This window comes from Molothrus ater, chromosome 5, assembly GCF_012460135.2.
Source record: "Molothrus ater isolate BHLD 08-10-18 breed brown headed cowbird chromosome 5, BPBGC_Mater_1.1, whole genome shotgun sequence".
Taxonomy (NCBI): Eukaryota; Metazoa; Chordata; class Aves; order Passeriformes; family Icteridae; genus Molothrus; species Molothrus ater.
Genome location: NC_050482.2, coordinates 68,202,423 through 68,221,958, shown reverse-complemented (window position 1 = coordinate 68,221,958; position 19,536 = coordinate 68,202,423). Strand labels below are relative to the sequence as shown.

The 19,536-nt window shown below is 47.7% G+C and overlaps 1 protein-coding gene across 1 annotated transcript in view; it reads right to left on the bottom strand.

The window, feature by feature from the left end:
• LOC118697795 (chromatin remodeling regulator CECR2) overlaps nucleotides 1-19,536 on the bottom strand; it is a 93,185-nt gene that overhangs the window by 9,223 nt on the left and 64,426 nt on the right. The window contains 9 exon segments of the mRNA XM_036400672.2: nucleotides 36-73; nucleotides 349-478; nucleotides 4,177-4,333; nucleotides 9,177-9,254; nucleotides 9,977-10,146; nucleotides 12,438-12,487; nucleotides 13,088-13,192; nucleotides 13,653-13,792; nucleotides 14,485-14,668. Of these exon segments, the coding sequence (XP_036256565.2) occupies nucleotides 36-73; nucleotides 349-478; nucleotides 4,177-4,333; nucleotides 9,177-9,254; nucleotides 9,977-10,146; nucleotides 12,438-12,487; nucleotides 13,088-13,192; nucleotides 13,653-13,792; nucleotides 14,485-14,668 (1,052 nt within the window).

Below are 19,536 nucleotides of genomic sequence, written 5' to 3'. Positions count from 1 at the left end.
GCATTTCACTTTGAGAAAGCTGGAGTGGGACTAACCTTTGTACATGGCTGTGAACTCATCGTCCAGTTCAAAGCTGTAACGGGAAGCACCATAGTGAATATGCAGACTGAGAATAGATAAGACATGCTCTGTACTTCATCTTCTCCTCCACCCATGCAGTGCCATCATGCTGGCCAGCAGGCCTCCTCACAAACACTCCTCTCATATGGACCAAACCCAGATGTTTCTCAGCTTACTCCTCTCACTGCTCTCCATCCTGCATTCCTGTGAATGATCACACTCCTCTCCTTGCCATACTTACTCTGCTTCAATACACTTGTGTGCTGCAATGCCCAATTGTGTACTCACATGTCCTTGGTCCTTCGCTCCTCCCTGCCAGGGGAACTGGGATCCAAGTGGGAAAGCTCAGGGGGCAGCTCCTTCCCCTGTGCCAGCAGCCACGCCCGCTCTTCACGAAGTTTCCTCCTCCTGGCCCGTTCTGCAGTGGGAAGAGATGAAAAACCATTCAGCACTCTTGGCCCATATTTGGCAGGGAAACAGAAGGTGTTCCCGCAGCTCTCAAGAGCTCCAGTGAGATGGTCTTGTTCTTTCAGCAAAAGCAGCACCAGCACAGGAGCAGGTGAGGTGAGAATACAGTGCACCATCACCACGCCTCGTCATCCTCCCTTGGTTACAGTCACAGATTTTGAAACACCACTGTAACACAGATGCTGCCTTAGGCAACTTCGAGAAGTGGTGTGGCACAAAGAGGGAAGCTCAACACCCAGCCCTAGGCACAGCACAGCACTATGGCAAGAGCTGGCTTGTTGTTATCTTCCTTTAGGGGCTTCACCTCAGGCAGGTGAACTTGAGGCAGCTTTGCACTGAATGGGATGAGGAGCAGCGCTGAGGGAGGGAAGTTCTACCAGCTGAGTGGCAATGAGTAACTGGGGTCATTGTTATCCTCCATGGCTGGCTTTGGGAAGATTGCTCAGGTAGGTCCTCATGGCCAGCAGCCAGAGTGAGCAACCTGCCACACACGAGGGCCACTGGGACAGCTTTTGTTTAAAGAAGTGAGACACAGGAAGAAGCAATGCTGGTAATATAACCTGTGGTTTGCAACCAGACAGCTGGCCAACAGATTGCTTCATAATAGAAAGTTTATGGGCTCTTATGAACCTCATTTCCTTTTTCTTATAGGAAATCTGAATTCATTTGACTTGTGAAACACCTGTGGTTGGACCAACCTTCTGCAGGAGCAGAATTCTGTGAAAGTAATGTTCAGGGAGAGATGTCACAGGAACAGGCCACGTCAGGGAACACCCAGAGTGAAAGAAAGATGAGGGAGACTTGGCTATCACACTCTGGCAGAGGCTCTGCCTTTGGAAAATGCCAACTACTCAAGAGATACCACCTCCGGTGGAAAAATGTTTATTAAAGCCCTACTCTGTCAGTGGAAAATAAATTTGGGATGGAGGTTGAGAGCACAAGAAAAGTAGGAATAGCTACAAGGTGAGTGTTTGTAGGGACATTCATTGGCAGATATGTCAAAGACTGGTGAAAGAAAGCCCAGATTTGTTGTTAGAAGACTCAGGGTAGCACTGAAGTTGGGATTATAGGACTTGCATCTTAGGTGTCCCACAGAATCTAAGAGAATTGCCTGACCAGAAGTCCAACACCCCATTTCAGGTAACAGGGAATATCTGAGTCCAAGCACTGTTCAGAATTCATGCTGCTTTCATAAAATTTGCAATCCTTAGATGGCATTGCAATGGCTGCCTAAGTGAGAAAGCTGAGGAGAACATGAAGTGATTATTTGGGCAGCAAATGGAAAATCTCATGACAAGAGCAGCCAAGAGGTAAAGCTTGTGTAGATTGTAGAAATCCACCAACGTCTGCCAAGGATCTGACCTGGTAAACTGACAGCAATCAAGGAGTGCTACCCTGGTACCAGATCTCAGCTAGGATTAATAGCAGGAGCCTCTACCACAGCTAGTGATTAACATTGTGTGTTCAACATCACTGCCAGAGCTCATTCTCATACTGTTGGCCCAGGTCAAGTCCTACCCAGCAGCTTTCAAAATCTAAATAATGCCCTAAAAAATACCTCAAACAGTTAGAAACTCATATATGTGAGAGATTATGTTGAAGCAGCACCTGGAAAGAGAACTGGGAAACTCTAACCTGCTGTTGTGGTAGAAATGTAGAAAGCTTCCCTCACTTATAAATTCAGGAGAGTGCAGATGGGCCCAGCAGGAAACTTGCTACCTGGGGGCTGTGTTGGAGCTGGGGAAAGTGTAATCTTGGGCTGGAAACAGGAATGTGATGTTAAAACAGGAATACCATCCAAAACTGAGAAGTGAACTTCATTACAGAGAAGATATTCCACATCTCCCCTCTACAGAAGGCCATAAAAATTAATACTACATTCCAAACAGACTGAAAATTAGAGGAAAATCTTTGTTACCCTAAAATTTCTGTTGTCAGATGTCCAGTTTTAACAAGTCTGAACCAAGTAAAACAAATGACTTAATTTTCAAATCATTTCCTCTCCATCATAACTGACATCAGAACTGTCATGACAACAAATGCTAGTGGTGGGTGTGCTTGGTACTAAGAAAAGATCATTAAGGAGCCAGTTTTACCTGGAGAGCTGCTTATTCTAGGGATAAAAAAATACTGTAGTGATTGAACTGAACAAGTCAACATAACCTTTGCAAACAGGTTTTGCACCAGCTTAAAAGAAGACTTCTCCTGACTAAGCCTAAATGGACTAGAAAAGAGTTTAAACTAAGTGAAAGAAACTGCACAAAACAAAATTAAAGCACCTGTGCCAATAAAAGCAAGAATGTATGCTAACTTCTCTTGAAAGAGGCTACTGCTCAACCTCACACCAGTTTCTTTGCATGGCTCTGATGTCTTTGAATCCAGCGATGTAATGATTGCATTTACCCAGAAAAGGAAGTGGCTTATAACAAACCAAAACTATTTTACAGGAACATTTATCTTTGCAGGCTCTTGTGGAACTTCATGACTAATTTTGTCGATAAAGATGAAGCATTAAACCACAGAGAATATGCAATTTGCCAGGGGAAGCAGATATCTGTGGCAGATATGGGAGCTGGGTGAGTCTAGATTTAAAGCACCTGATTAGCTAGGACTAGCAACCAGGAATACACGAAGGCCAAGGAAGTAATTGGTTTCTCTAATGGTTAGAAAGGTAAGCAGGTAAAAGAAGCTATTCTTAGATAATATCTGGCCTCCTACCAAACATCTGGGAGCAAACTGTTTCATTTTGGAAAGTTTAGAAGGGTAGCATGAACTTAATATTTTTTTTCCCTTTTCTGATTCTTTATCCACTTTGGGACTCAATTATACTGATCCTGCTCCACATTGCCACAGCTTTCTGAGGACGTTCAGCCTTTCCATGGAACTACAACAGCCCAGCCAGTCACTGTGGAAGGAAAGCTAAAGGAAGGCCCCATAAGGGAGGCCAACAGAGAGAAATGAGCTTGCTCTGACACCCATACCTACATATACTGCCTGCTGTCTGTGCCTTGATCTGATGCAATCAACACAACATGGTTCTTTGCTCCAGAACAGCTTAAATCAACATTTAATTCACAACCACAAACGTTTTAGACCAACACCTGAAATTGCCACCTCTGGTGCTCTATGTAGCCTGTCCCTTCATCTTTAGTTCTCCAATTGGTAAGGCCAGGAGTAATATAAAAATACTACTCTTGCTACTCCCATGTTATCCCATTCCCTTTCTCCTCAAAGGGAATTCTTCTTCCATCATGCATTGGGCCAAAAGAACCAAATGCTATCCCAGTGAGAGAAAAGCAAGCTAATCCTGCACACAGGGAAATCATGAGGAGGCAAGTGGGGAGACAGAACTGAGAAACAACATGAATAGTAGGAGAAAAAAATTTACAGCTGGGGCAAGGAAGAAAATTAGCACAATTTGAAGAAGACAACACAGTCTAAAGGTGCCCTAGAGAACAGCCACCAACACTGAGAGGACAGACAAAGGAAAAGAAACTACACTCAGACCAACTTATCAAAGGTAAGCACAAGAAAAGATTCTCATTAGCAAGTCTGGCAGGGGAGGAATGCAAATGGCAGACTTTAATTCAAGATCTCAGTCTTGACTTTGAAAGCTTCCACTCCTGTTCCACACTGGCTCCATGTTACCTTCCACTGCTTTGACCTTCTCCTCCATCTCCCTCTTCCTCTCCTCCTTTAGCAGCTGTTCCTGCTCCCTCTTCTGCACTGCTATAAGGATCTGGCGCTCCTCCTCTTCCTCTCTGCGCCTCTGCTTCTCCATTGAGCTCAGCACATTTGGGTTTACCTGTAACACAGTGATGCACCAAAAATTGTAACTCAGTGGCTCGTTGAATGCTGAGCAGAGGCAGGTTTACTTGAAGGAGGTATTAAAGCACACCTACAATGGATGACTGGGAGGAAAAAAAGGGGGAAAAAGGATTTGAATGTACGATTTCCTAGATGAAAAGCAACATAGAAAGGGAAGTTATTTGCCAAGCAATGAAATCCTACTGACACAAGGACAATGGAAGGAGAAGCGATGGGTTAGACAAGCTGCCATTCTGTCAGGGATGCACCACCCGCATTTCTCTTCCCTTCTGGGCAAAGGATTCAGGCTGTTGACACCCTTACACAACACCTCTACCTCTTCCAGCTAGCAGAGCTCTGACTGTAAGTGTGAGAAGGACTACTTTGCCAAACCTGTCTCTGCTGCAAAACACAGAATACTTCAATAGGAAAAGCATCTGGTACAGCCCTGCGTCAAGGTAGCATTAGGAATGTTTTCCTTTCCTGTTCAAAATTTCTGTGTGCTAATCTCCCCTGAACTGGCTCTCATTTGTTTGTTTGGACAGTTTTCCTGCTGGGTCCCAAAACCAGTTCTCTCATTCAAGGACACCTGGCTCTTTATTGCCCCACTTTCTCACCTCCTCACTGCCAGCAGGCTGCAAGGCTGTGTTTGATCCTACTTAAGACTTCAGGCTTCCCAGACCGGGGACTGCCTGCTTCTATTTCTCCAGTAAAGTATAAGGTATGTATATGGAAGTGTGGAATTATCTTTATTACCTTAATTTAGTTCTAAGACAAATGTATCAGTCATCCACCAGCCACTCCTACCCCTGTGACCAAGATATTCTTCCTCCCTCATGCATTGGGCCAAAAGAACCAAATGCTATCCCAGTGAGAGCAAAGCAAGCTAATCCTGCACAGGGATATCAGCAGGGAATATCAACCAGAAAAAACAATGTCCCTACAGTTTGCTCCAACTTCACTTTCAGGGAATAACCAGCAACCACCACTTAGGCAGAAGGCATTTCCTGAGGATTAGCAATCAGCCGGGGTCCGTTGGCTGCTGCTCAGACCATCAACTTCTCCAGGCCCATTATTAATCCCCAGGGAAAAAAATAAAAAATTCTGGCACCACAATTACTATTTTGTCCTTGTTTCATTGCCCAGGAATGGAACCTGGGGGTGTTTTGATGAACACCTAGAAATGTTGTCTGGTTTCACTGCACATTCATTCCCCCTCTGCCTCCCTTTCCCCTACACAGCCCTGTGCTGCCCTACAAACTCCCACTCCAGTTGTCTGTAGATGAGCACCATGCATCATCACCAGCAGAAACAATACATTAAGAGAATTATGCTTCACCCACCAACAGTCACAGAGAAGTGTCCAAGAGAGGGTCATGGGACTCTTGACAAAATTAGGACCATATCCTGCATTTAGGGACAGATTGGGCAATAAAACCCACCTATTCTGTGCTGATCCTTTAAGGTGAAACTCAGAGCTTCATCTCACAAGGGAACCATTCTCTTATTTTCCATTTTATATCTTTCTCAAAATGTTATCACTTTACACATCTATCTCTTTCCTAGGGAAATCATTCTGTGAGTTCAGGTGCCTTGAGATTAGCCAGCTTCTCCTCACAATCAGTTTGAAGTTTGTTTCTCAACCCCTCATTCCATCCAATTATTCCTAGTTATGCTCTTCTGGCTGAACATAAATTCTCCTTCTCTTCAGTCACATTCCAGCCTTTACCTTATGGACTCCTCAGACACTTACACAACACTCCCACATTTCTACAGCTAGATTAAATGTTTTCTTATAAAGCAATCCTTTCAGTTCCTTGGCATGATTATTCCAGTTGTCTCTCAGACCTTTCCTCCCTGATCAATATCCAAACACCAAGATGCCCAGGACTGTGCTATGACAAGGACAACAGGTCAAGATCCTAGAGAATTGGGTTCCACATTTCCACTTCTGATTCTTTTATATCCCTTTCTTAAAAGCTCTGCCATCTGATTTGCTACTCGTGAGCTGCAAACAACTTCCTTTCAGGCCTGATCCTGACCACTGTCAAACAGTTTTCCTCTGACTTTCTTGACAAATCTTTAAATTGCAATAGGAACCAAAAGAGCCAGGTAAAGAGAAAGAGGTGGAGCAGGAACCCGCCACCAAACTTGGTATGTCAAGATATTTTGTAATGAGGATGTGACCATCAGCCTTTACATTCTCAAACCACTACATGTAAGCCAGCCTGGCATGTTAGGATTTCTTTGATTGCTGGTACACAGGTGAGACCTTCCCTTTCCCTAGATTAATACAACTTCCATCACTCATAGCCTAAGGAAACAGGAACACAACATGCAAGCTGCAGTGCTCACACCAGAACCTCTCCAAGCCTGCAGGGCACACTCAGCACCCTCAGCATTAACAGCATGACACAGGATCCACAGCATGCTCCAGAGCAAGCCAACACAAATATGGCATCAACAAAGCACTTTTAAACAAAGGAGAGGGTGTCATCCTACCAGATCTAGAAAGCAAAGGGAAAAGCAGAAACCACAAACACAGCATAGTGAGCCCCAGGGACTGCAGTAGACACCCACAATTGCACTTACTCCCTGCAGCACTTGCAGGGCAGCAACAGCGCTGCATGGGCTCTTTGAGACACTTCAGACACAGAAACAACCTGATTTTCAGAGGTACCTCTGCCTGATGTCCCACCTAAGTCCATTGGGGATGAGTGTGCTCAACTCAGGGTTAAAAAAATACACAAACACGAACCAGTAAACTCCTACTGGGTTGGTGGAAGCAGACACTTGTTGGAATGACAAAAGCAAGAACCAAGCACAAGTTAAACTTCCTTCCTGACTACGGAGGAGGCAAAAGGAGGTGGCAAAAGGACAGGACTCTTCTCCAGCTTCCTCCCCACTCAGAGGATAAACACCACAGAGACCAAGGCATCACCGCCTCCTTCCCTCCGGCAGAGAGCACTCCAGGACACAACATCGCTGCTGTCCCCTGCCCTGAGACTCTGAAACAGCCAAACCTCTGCCTTTAGCTCTGCTCTCCAGACACTGGGTATCAGACTTCAGGGGCAGGAGGCCAGAAGGCACGGGTGCCCTGGCCCCTCATCTACCAAACCTTCCCCCGCTCAGGTTTCCGCAGCAGCTCTCCTAATGAGGGTGCTGCTCAGGCGGCTCTTAATGAGGAGCTAATCTGAACCACCTGTTGAGAAATCCCCTGCAGGATCAGGAGCCCATGGATCAGTTACATCTCCAACTCAAGCAGCAGCCAGGAGAAGGAGGTCACCTGTACCGGGCTGAGGCTTTGTCCCCCAGGCTCGCCGGCTGCCCACCCCGGCTTGAGGAATAAGCCATCAGACATGCTGGCACTTCCCTGGCTGTCCCATGGCAGGGATGGCCTCACATCCTGCTGGGGAGCAGTGTGACCATCACCACTGTGGTGCTGGCTGGCTCCCTGTCCCGGCACAGCATGTGCCAGGAGGGCCCCTGCTCGCTGGAAAGGTTTCACTGGCCCACAGGCAGCAATTAACAGCCCTCTGCTGCTGCAGACCTGGAGCACCTGCGGTACTGATTAGCATCATTCAGGCTCCATGTGTTTCCCACTCCCCTCCTCCTCTGGGATTTCTGCTGCCTGTGAACAACCATGTGTCCCTGTGCTTCCTGCATGGTGGGCTTTGCAGAGAGCAATTCTGGCCCCAAACTGACCATCGCTGGGGTCTCATTTTCCTCTCGGCAGGCTTTTATCTGCAGCATGATGAGAGGTTCTTCCTTCCTTTTATTCATCTGTTTCTAAGTAATTACATTTATTGCACAGGGACCTGTACTTTCTCCTTTGTTTTGGGGGAACCCCTGACTCTAGCTCACATGGCATATTCCCTGCAGCCTAATTTCCCAGGATTTGACAAAACACCAGGTAACTACGTTTCCATTACATCTACAGTGAGAGATTATGCCTCAGCCTGATAGAATTGAGACAATTTTTTCCTCTGAGGCTAATCTGGTGCTGTCTGACCGATTGCTTTGGGTAGCAGTTGCCAGTTCAAAGACCCCCCATCTCCACAGCCCCGTGTCCCTGCCTGTGCTGGTGTGGCTGTTAGGGGCTGTGTGGTGAACTGGATCGGAAAACTGATCTATGTTAAAAATAACCCCGACCAAAGAAAAAGGTTATATTTAACTCCAGTCATTTTCCTGGGTCTGGTTCACTGCACAGACCCTCAAGCAGCAGCAGTGCTGTTGCACTGATGGGGCAGAGAGGAGATGAGGGTGAGGAGGCACGGAAAGCGCCGTTTGAGCCCACAAGGCTGCAGTTTGATAAGCATTTCTTTAGGCAGCCTAAATTGTGACTTCCATTTCCAGCTGACCCCCTCCTAGCTCAGCTCCATACTGCATCAGTCATTCTCTCCCTTGGCGCTATCTACACCCTCATGTGTTTGCAGCCTCACGTTTTCCCCTTGGCTGAATTTCTGTCATTTCCCTTTGTAAGCCGGTTCTTCTAGCCCTCTCATCCTTCTTCAACTTTTCTTTGAACTGCCTCGAATGTGCCAGCACTTTCATTGAAGTGGAATTCCCCAGACTGAGCGCAGATTTCCATATGCAGCTGCAGCGGGGTCTGCGGCGGGGCCGGTTCCCTGTGCGATCCAGAGGGCAGCACCTCCCTGCTCGCCATAGAAACCCCGGGTGTCAGCCTGCCTTTGACGGGCATTACCACCCATCTCTCTTTCAGCACAGGCACTTTCAAGCGACTCCTTCCCACTGAATGGCGATGCTGCGGTTTATTTCTTCCCCCAGGAGGCATCTGCTCTGCCTCCCTCCGTCGTCCTCCCCCTCGCACCCCCCCTCACCTCCTGCTTGATTGGTTTGATGGGCTGATGGTCAGACATCCACCTGGGAGAAAACTCTGTCCGCTGCAGACGCTTCTCCTGAAACAGGGTTGAGAATTGAGGGAAGGAAAAAGAGAGTGGAGGAAATTAGGGCACATCGGTGACACTGGCAGGAGAAACTCTGAGGGCTAGAAGTGACCATGAAATCCCTATTATCTTTACAAGGGTAGCAAACAAGCAAACTGAACTCAATCCAAGAACAGCACGCTGACTGCAGAGCCTGTTTTACAAAGCCATCCAGCCGAAGGATCCCTTTCCAGATCTGTCCCACCTGGAAACACTCAGCTGACGGACAACACCCCTCAGAGTTTTGGGGCTTAGCTAGGACAGCTAAGCAGCCAGTGCCCCTTCAGCAGAGCCAGCAGAGAAAGGGCAGTAAAAGCAGAATCACAGGCAGTTTGCATAGAAAAGCCAGGCTGTAAATCGCAGCAGTTCAAAAGCACAGAGATCCCCTGCTAGCAGGAAAGGGCCACAGGACACGGCTGAAGACAGTAACCCCTTCAGCCACCCTACCTACACTGCTGTGCAATCACCAACCAGATCCTCGAGCACTGACTCCAGCACTGCCACTGCATGGGGGAGAGTCTTCCCCCCATCCACACATCCTCAACAGCCCCAGCATCCATTTGACTTGCAGGCTGTAGGTGCAGGGAGCAGAACGGGCTGACAGGCTGCTTGGATTTAGCTCTCCTTCACTCAGCAAGCATCCATGCTCTTGGAAGTGGTCAAAGAGAGGTAAACAGGATGTCATGTCTCCTCACCTTCTGTGCAATCATGTTGCAGATCTCCGGCAGGAAGTCTTCACTCAAGAGTTTGTAGAGCTGCCTCTCTCTAAGGGAAGTCCTCTCTCTGAAGCTCTCTGTGACCTGCCTCCACTCCTCTTCCGTCTGGCACAGCAACCACCATGTCCCACGGCCAGGCCCCTGGGACCCTTCAAAAACATGAAAGGATGTTATCTCCACAGCAGTTATGACTAACAGCTCCTCTCAATCCCTTCTCTTCTCCCCTCAGGGCTCAGGAAGAGTAAAAGACACTGGCAAAGGCCACTGTTACAGAAAATATTCCATTTGCTATAGACCCAAAGCTCTCTTCATGCACCAGAAGCACTGCTGCCTCTGAGAGTGATGCCGAGATAGAGAGGAAGTACTCAGGTGAAGAAATAACGGTGCCACGTGGCAACACACAGGTAGTGTGACATCCCTGTAGCAAGGCCACATTCCAGTTATTGTAGACTGGAGAAAATAATTTAATTTGTTTTTTGTAATGGGGGCTGTCAGCCAGAGCAGGACATAGGGAACTGCAAATGCCTGATTTAGTCTGGCAGTAGAATAAAGTCATCAAAAAATAATGTAATTTGAAATAAGCTTTTTTTTTTTTAAAGCACTGCAAACCATTTCTGCAGGGAAACAAATCCTCCTGGTCTCTGCAAATGAAATATTTTGTTTGCAGGCACTTGAAAGAGCAGAAGAGGAAGCAAAGGACAGGGTTCATCAGGCTGCCAGATGAGGGGGAAGTTCCAAAAGTTCACATCCCATCCCTGCTCCATCCAGAGTGGGATTGAAGCAGATCACCCACTGCTCTGAAGCATGTCCCAACCACCAAGACACTTTGAGAGCTGTTCCACCTTGTGTGAAACATTTGAATATTAATTGTGAAGGAAGGGCTCTCTTGCATTGTGGTTGGAACACCCACCTGGAGAAAGGGAATGTGGTTCCTGCTCCACAAATGTTTACACAGAGCAGGGAAGCCTCATGGGTTGCAACTTGTATGCTTTTGCCCCAGGATGCTCTCTGAGCAGAAAAAGGTTGTTGCTCTTTTTTTTTTTTTTTTTGGAGTGGGGAAAGTTTTGGATCAGACACCTTCAGGCTGAGGGGGTTCTCAGCTCCCTCCAGACTTTTCTAGGGCTAACCACTGGCTCTGGGAAAGACAGCAATGGTCATCAGCACCACTGGCAGATGTCATGCACCTTCTGAATATATTTTCAAGCAAACTTACAATGAAAAATAAAAAGAAGTAAAAAAGGTGAATCTGACTCTGGGCTCTTTGTGGATCTGAAGTGTGAGTGGCTGTGACATGCAAACTGTCAGGTCATCCTAGGAAGGCTGAAAAGCTGCAGGCTCCCTCCAGCACGTGCCCTCTGTCAGGTGCCTGGGGTGCAGTGGCTGTGGCACAGAGTTTCAGCTGTGGGAATGCACAGGGGACTGGTAACTGAGACACCAAAGGTCCAGCCCTGTGCTGGCTCTGCTGCTCTGGCTACACAAAGCCATCCATCCCTTGCCCACGTGCAGCAGGGAGCTTACCTGCATCTTGCCCCTAGAGCCTGCATCCTTGTTTCTCATTCCCTTGCCAGCTGCCCACGGACAACTCATTTCAATAGCAAACAGGACTGAGGCACTGCTTTGTGCCAGCAGAAGATTACTCTGCAGCTGAAGTGACACAATTTGCTGAAGACAATGATCTGATAAAACCCCCAGCGCCTCACGCGCATCGCTCTGGCTCTGCCGCCCGGCTCCAGAGAAGCCGGAGTGGCCGCCAGGAAATCTGAAGACAAAGAGCAAATGGAAGGAGGCACGGGAAAGACAATGCCACCCTTGCCTTTTATTGTGAGGCAACAGGCAGGCTGGGTCCCTGGGTTTTGTGGAAGCCAGTGGATACACATGTATGACAAATGAGTCCCAGCTCCCTTGAACTCACTTTCACATCATGTTGCTAACTCGCTTTTTGCCTCGTTAACCCTTACCTGGGTACCCCCAAGACATTGTTTACCACTCCCAGCCACCCGATGGCCACGAGGAAGGAAAAGTGAGAGGATCAAAAGGTTCTTCCTTCCCTGTCTTAGCATCACTGACACCACTCTCTTCCCCATCTGAAAAACACACCTGCTAACAAGAGGGGTGTGTTTTTACCTTACCCCTGGGAGACTGAGGACCATTCACAGCCTGCCTTTTTAGGTGAGCCTTTGAATTCCAGTGTATCCCAGCAGGTTAGGTTTCTTCATCCCCAACTCAGCCATGACAAAATAGGAAACCTGCAGGTGCCCAGGCTCCAAAATGCCAGGCAGTCTGTAACACAAGCCCCTCCTTCCAAACTTGGCCCCAACCATCAGCAGAAGGACTCTCCTGAGAAAGGCAGGGCTGTCTTTCAGGCATCTCTCTGGGTTTTGATAATTTAAGAGCCTTATTAGCGGGTGGTATCAACCCCAATACTGCAAAATCTCTTTACCATTTCTTATCTGAGTCTCGTGGATAAGCAAGCTTTCTTCTGCCTTCTCCCTACCAAAAAAGAAAGAGAAGGAGCGATAAAATAAGTACATCACATCACCAAAACACAGCTGTTTCTGAGGAGAAAAATAGGGAACACCGCATTATTCAGTGCAGAGCAAAACCATGAAAAGAACACTGTAGAACACACATTTGATACATATTTTCAATTATATATCTATCATAGCTTCATAAAGTTTTTATTAGTGAAGGGAGCAGGATGAAGTTTGGCAAGTACAGTATCTCAGTTTTTAAGGGAAGCATCCCAAAATCTATATGGACTCGAGTGGCCAGGATTTCTGGCTTCAAGCCACACAATGAAAGTATACTTTATCAAGAGCAAATTCCCTAGCACTGCATGGTGGAACTGCATTTGAAGTGAGGTGGTTGGAAGAGTGATGCCCACTGTTTCAAAGTTCCAGCTCAGTCAGAATCCACTTTGGAGAGTAATCAAAGCATCCACCAAGTCTGAGTTTGTTTCACTTCTGAGTTGCTTTGAAATGATGGCCGCATGGTATATACATAGTTATTGGGGGAACCCCAGAGATACATTATACTTCCCTCTGGGAATGTATGTATTTTATATCTGTTGCAGGGAGAACCCTTCCATACCTCAGCAAATTTTCCTCCAGTAGTTTTTTCCGCTTTGGAGGTCGCCCTCGTCTCTTGCCCGTTTTCCCAGGAACATTTGGGGTGTTTGTCTGCCCCCCACATCCCCTGAAAAATGGCAAAACCACCATGAAATATCTGCCAGCAAGGCAACCGAGGCTGGCAGGATGGGAGAGGGGCACGGAAATCGGAACAGCTGCTAGGATCCCAACCAAAGGAGGGATTAAATCAGAGCAGCAACAGGACGGGGAGGGGAGAGGAGGGATTCCCACTGGCTGGGAGCCGCCGGTGCGGGGCAGCCAGGCAGGAATGCGGTGGGGCAGGCAGCATCGCTCCCACAGCAGGCTCTGCCGGTGCCACAAAGGCTGCAGGCTGCCTGGACACAATGCATGGCTGCATGGCAGCCCCCAGCCTGCTTGGCAACTCGGGTCCCGCCCGCGCTGCCCCTCCCCAGGCCCCGCTCCCCCCGGCACAACAGCAGTCAGGCGGAGGAGCCCCCTCCAGCCTGGGCCGTGCCGCCCTCGCCCCTGCACCCAGACACGGGAGGGGGTGTGTGAGGGGCTGTTACCTGTCTGCAGCCAGCTCCCCGTTGGGTTTGCCCTGCACCGGGTCCTCCTTGTACATCCTGGTGCCGTAGAAGTACCAGTACAGGGCGCCGCTGCTGTCCTCGCCCAGCGGCTCCACGCGGAGGCTGTCGGCGTCCAAGCCCTGCGCCCACCGGGAGCCCCCCGCCAGACGGTGACAAGTTGAAAAGCGGCCACATTGTCACACAAAACATGATGACACCCCTCGGTAAACACCTCCCTCCCTCCTTCCTTCCCTCCCACCATGCCACAGCAGCAGTACAGCTGCTCCTCCCGGCCGAGCTGGGAAAATGTTACTCCAGGGGGAAGATGACGTTCTCTCTCTGTCCAGGGAGGGATTTAGATTGGCATCTCTAATTTGAATGGCCTCTCTCGTTTTAACATTTCATCTCTGGTGCTCCTGACAGGGAAGGTCTAATTAGTGCTGGCGACAGTCACGCACAGCCCTGAGAAGCTCCCTCCCCCCCTCCCCTGCTCTACCCTCCCCCAGCTCCCCCAGTATACTTCATCCCCATCCTTTCATCTCACAGCATCCCTCAGCAAGGCAGCAGTCTCTGCTCTCACAGCCCTGCCATTACTATTAAAGCACCTCCAAATTCACTCTTTGCAGAAAGAGTAGCCAATGCAGCCAACTTCCTTAGTGACTCCCATGTTATGAATACATCCACACAGGACAAGGGCCCAAGTTCTGAGCAAGGCAGAGGAGGGCAAAGCGAACTGCTGACCCACTGTGACCCCTTCTCATCCCAGGAAGATTCTGATCTGGCCCAGCTCCTGTGGCCACACAGTTTCCCTCCTCGCTGCTGCCCAAAGCACCTTGAGGAGGTCGAAGACATCGTCTGCGTCGAGGCGGTAGTCGCAGAGGCGGTGCAGGATCTCCACCCGCGTGCGCAGGGGCAGCTCCTGGAAAGTGCACTCCCTCAAAGGGTTGGGCTTCCCTTCCTCCAGCTCCCAGCGGTAGTTGATGATGTCCTCCAGGTAGCTGTGAAACGTCTGGGATCTAACCAAGGAAGAAAAGAATCTCATGTACTTGCTGTAGTCTGCCATGTCCAGAAACACCTGGTGCACCAAGCAACTGCAACCAACATGATGCAGAGACAGAGAGCACCTGAAGGAAAACTGTCGGCTATGGTGGGTGCAGCTCCGTCATTCACATTCCCAAAACACAGCAATCTCATTGCAACATCACAGGATGTCACGTCACAGGCAGCTTTTTATACACAGACTCTTATTTCTTTCTAAGCAGAATGAGCCAAACATGGTAGCAACTCATCTCCTTTCTATCCCAACGGGCAGTGCCTTGTGCTAGCATCAACAGCCACCCTTAACTAAAATGGGGTGCAACAAAATTTGAGTCTGCTCCCCTTCCAACTCTTTCCATTTGATGTGGAGACAATTTTCTTCAGATTTCCCTTTGGCCTTCACATCTCTCATTGCCAAGCCCTGCTCCTCTCAACTTCTAAAGAAATTTTCATGCCGTGGTTCAGTGGCTTGAGACTTTGCATAGCTGATTGCTTCCTCCCCACTTTGCTGCTGTATGTGGTCCCTGGCCTCCTCTCTCTCCACCCCCATGGGTGCTGCCACTTTCTGCCTGTTCCTCCACTGGTGGCTCTGGCAGGACCTCTGCACAGCCCACCTCAAACACGTGGCTTGGACACTGCCACACAACAAGGCTCATCCCCAACAGGAGTGCACCTCCCAAAAAGGAGTCAGTACTACAGAGGAGCCCCCGTCTGTACTCTCCCAGATCATCAAGCTGAACACTTGAGCTCTTCATAAATATTACTATTAAAATGATCTTTCTGATTTTCCAGCTGAGTCACATTAAGTCCTACTTTCACTGCCAGCAGTTCATCATAAAACCCAAGGAATAAGATATTTCTCACCCTCATCTAGCACTGAGAATGAGTGTCCCCATCTGACATGTTTAAGACCACTGATGGAGCTTAAGGCTAAAAGAACTCCTGTCTATATTTCAATGACACTTAAGCTTTTACTCTGAATGCCCAAAATGTCAGGGGAAGGAATTTCAGGAAAAGGGGCCATGTCCCTAAATATAAAACTTTCTGAAGATCTGTCCATATGACTTTGAGTCCTGAGAGTTGCCAGGCTCGCTCAGCCTGCTGGAGTTGTGTAAAAGGGGACCCCCCCCATGCCCCAGCCATTCTTGCACACACGGGAAGTCCATATGCCAGCAAGAACACCACTGGGTACACATTCCCACCAGCTCTCAAAAAGGCAGCTCCACTTGATAGGTTTTTGGCACAAGCAGATTACTCTATATGATTAATGGAACAGCGCCAGCACTACAGAATTGCATTTCCCTGAGAAATTGCTAACTTCTACAAAAGCTATTATATTTTAACAAAGAGGTGGAGGAGTGTGATCCAGCTGAAGAAAGATCATTAAAAGTCAACAAGAAGTTAGCTATTAGACGGAGGTCTTCACACATTGGGTAAAGAGCAGAGCTCTTTGCAAGGACCATGACTGGACAGTGACTGTGAGAAAGAAGGAACAGATGCCTCAAGCCATGTCCACCTGGCAGCATTTCCCTTCCTCCTTGGGTAGAGAGAAGCACAGATCACCCTGCAGATCCCTCCTCACCAGCCTGCTTCTTTCTGACGTCAAATGCAAGCTGACCTCCCAGAGATATCTGCTCTCACCATACCACACTGTTACCAGCCCTCTGGTTGTATTTAACAACAGATGCTTCAGTGTACCTGGACCTAGTGTCCTCTGCAACCTGGAGTTTGTTCCATCTGCATGACACAGGCAAAGCATCAGTGTTCCCAAGTGTTGTTGTTTTACTAATGTCAGCAATCAGACAAATATAACTTGGAACAGCCTCCTATGCTGACAAAGTTCAGTCAGAAAGGGAGGACTGACATTTTATGAAATGCCTCAGAACTGCCTCAAGTAGTAATTTTAGGGTGAAAACTACAACAAACAACCTTTTTCAAAGTGAAATATTCAGTACACACTACACCTACCTGAAGTAGCTGTGCATTCCTTCATTGTCTTTCTCAAATATCCCAAGACCTAACCTCCAGCAAGGACTTTGATTTGGGAAAGGGGGACAATAATAGATTCCCTTTACAGACATTTTAAGGGTGGTATTTGATGACTTGTCTTAAATGTCAGATATTTATAGAAGCCATTAGATTAAAACAAAGAAAAGAAAGAAAGAAAGAGGGAGAGAGAGAGACAAAGAGAAAGAAAGAGAGAAAGAGAGAGAGAGAGAGAGAGAAAGAGAGAAAGAGAGAGAAAGAGAGAAAGAGAGAAAGAGAAAGAGAGAAAGAGAGAAAGAGAGAGAAAGAGAGAAAGAGAGAAAGAGAGAAAGAGAGAGAAAGAGAGAGAAAGAGAGAGAAAGAGAGAGAAAGAGAGAGAAAGAGAGAGAAAGAGAGAAAGAGAGAAAGGCAGCTTTGATTGTCTACCCAGAACAGAAACAGTGACTAGAACATCTTTTCCTGAAAGCAGTAAAGCGACACTGGTATTTGGATGCTTAGTCCAGAACCAGAAGGCAAATGACTGTAAGCTCTCAGACAGCATTTGAGTTTCAGCCCCACAAGTTCAGTTCTTCAATTCTGCCAGAGCTCAAGGCAGAAGATTATTTCATCAAATCTGATACAGAGGTTCTGGCTATTTCCAATAAAATGGACTGAAAAAGCAGTTTCCCTAGGATCCTCAATAACTAGCAGATGAAAAGGATTTCCAGAAAGAAACCACAAAAATAAAAGGGTTCTATCTACTCCTATTTTTTTTTCTGCCTAAAAAAAAGCAGGAAGGCATGGCTCAGACAGATACTTTTACCACTTGCACGAGTTCACTTATCTTGCTTTATCATTTTGGCTGCTCTCAAAGAAAACTGATCCAGGAAGCTGTTTAATTCCAGAAGATCATTTGAAATCTTTGCCTATGTAACTCTCCTTCCCCCTAGGGACTGGCTCTGTTGATTTAACCAGTTTGGTTTTAGTTTGACTTTCACATAAGTGGCTAACACTAGAAATTTCCGCCGTCCACCCGGTGTTCAGTGCATTACAAGCTCTGTTCTTAAGAGTACTTTTGAGTTCCTACCCCCATCAATTTTCAAAGACAGCTACTGTGCATTTGTCGCTTTGAATAAGGATAGAAATAAGAACCAGAGATGGGAAACAGATGTCTCAAGGCATTCCCAATCACTCTCAATCTTACCCAATTTATATTTTCCCTCTTAATGGGAACCGACCTCTTTTCTCCAGACAAATGGATGGTGCTCGTCTTCACCCTGTCTACCACACCTACAGTTAAGTTTCACTTATCCCATCTCTTATATTTCCCTTTGAAAAAGTTTCTGAAACAGCTCTCTTGATTTGGAAAAGAAAATCTGCAGGGAGGACAGCAATCTATGAGAACCCTGCCCTTGGGGTTCTTCCCTGCTCTAAGTAGAAATGCCCAGGAATAACTGTTTAGAATTACCTATAAAATTAAAACCCAAGAATCAGAGACTGGATCCAGGAATGGAATTACCTGCACCTGAGAACCTCCAAAAACTCTTTTGTAAGTGGGAAGAGGGCAGGAAGGAAATCACTGAGCTGAGGAGACAGATGTATCTCTTCTCCATAGGTTCTCAGCATCACTGAGATGTATAAAAACACTCAGCAAGTGGAGGCAGTGTCAGGTCAGTTGTGTCCTTTTCTCTACAAACTGGAGCATTCCCAAGGAGGTTGAACCGGTACATGGGCACATTCTGCCTCAGGGCATCTATCCAAAGGAAAACCAACCCTCTTCTGAAAGTAAATTGGGAGTCTTAGAAACAATTTACAAGAAAAGTGTGAGACCACGGGCCACGACTCTCACCACCTCTCAACCACTTCCTGATGTGTAGCACAGGCAGCTTCCACACAGCTCAGTAACCGAGGAAAAGTACTACAGAAACCAGCTACAACAGATCAGAAAAGGTACCTTGAAGAACTCTGCAGCTCTAAAACTTCTCCCATGCCAACTTGACTAGTACCATTAATATTTCATAAAACAGATAAACTTTCCCTCACTTGTCAAAACATCCCTTGCTTTGCAGTTGCCCCTCGATGTGCCAAGCAATTTGGATAGCTGTAGTGGGGCAGTGGTGGAACGGTACATGCATTTCTATGTGGTACATCCCACGTGGATGCAGATGATTTTTCAAGAGCCCAGTGCAATTCTTAGTCTTATCCCTGGCTATACTCTGAAACCACAGGGCTGTTGTCAGAGGTCCCTGTCTTTTGCTGCAAAGATTAGAAAGGAGGTCGAAGCCGAATTGCAACTGTGGTTGAAAGTTTTAATCGTATCTTGCATATACAAAGAGAAATCTGGGGCACAGGGAAGGACACGACCTAGCACATCTGTGTCAAAGGGGAGGAACAGTGTCAGACAATCCACAAGAGTACCACCGAGCCTGCAGCTCAAGTTGCCTGTGATCTTTAGCAGCAGCTGCAGAAAAATCAGGGCATAAAGAAGATGGAGCAAGTTGAGGGAGGGGCTCCTCTCCCCACCATGGGTATCAGCGCCCAGAGCAGGCAGAGAAATGATCCAGCCCTGACAGCTCAGCGCCGCAGCCCGGCCATCTGCTGCCCGGCTGCCTCCCAAAGAGGGAGGTTTCTCTGTGCTCCAGAGAGGGGAGCTGAGGACTCCTCCCCCTGCCTGGCAATCCCAGTGTTTTCCCCTGCTCAAAGGAGAGGCACCCTTCCCATCTCCCCGGCTTTGAACGCGTGGGGTCATGCTCTGCTGTCAGAAAAAAGAAGCTTGGCCACTGCTCTCGTCACCGTGCCCGGCTTCCTAGAGGGGCTCCTTTGGAGACCTCAGGAACAGAGGGTGAGAATTTCACAGAGCTGATGGGATACGTGGAAAAAA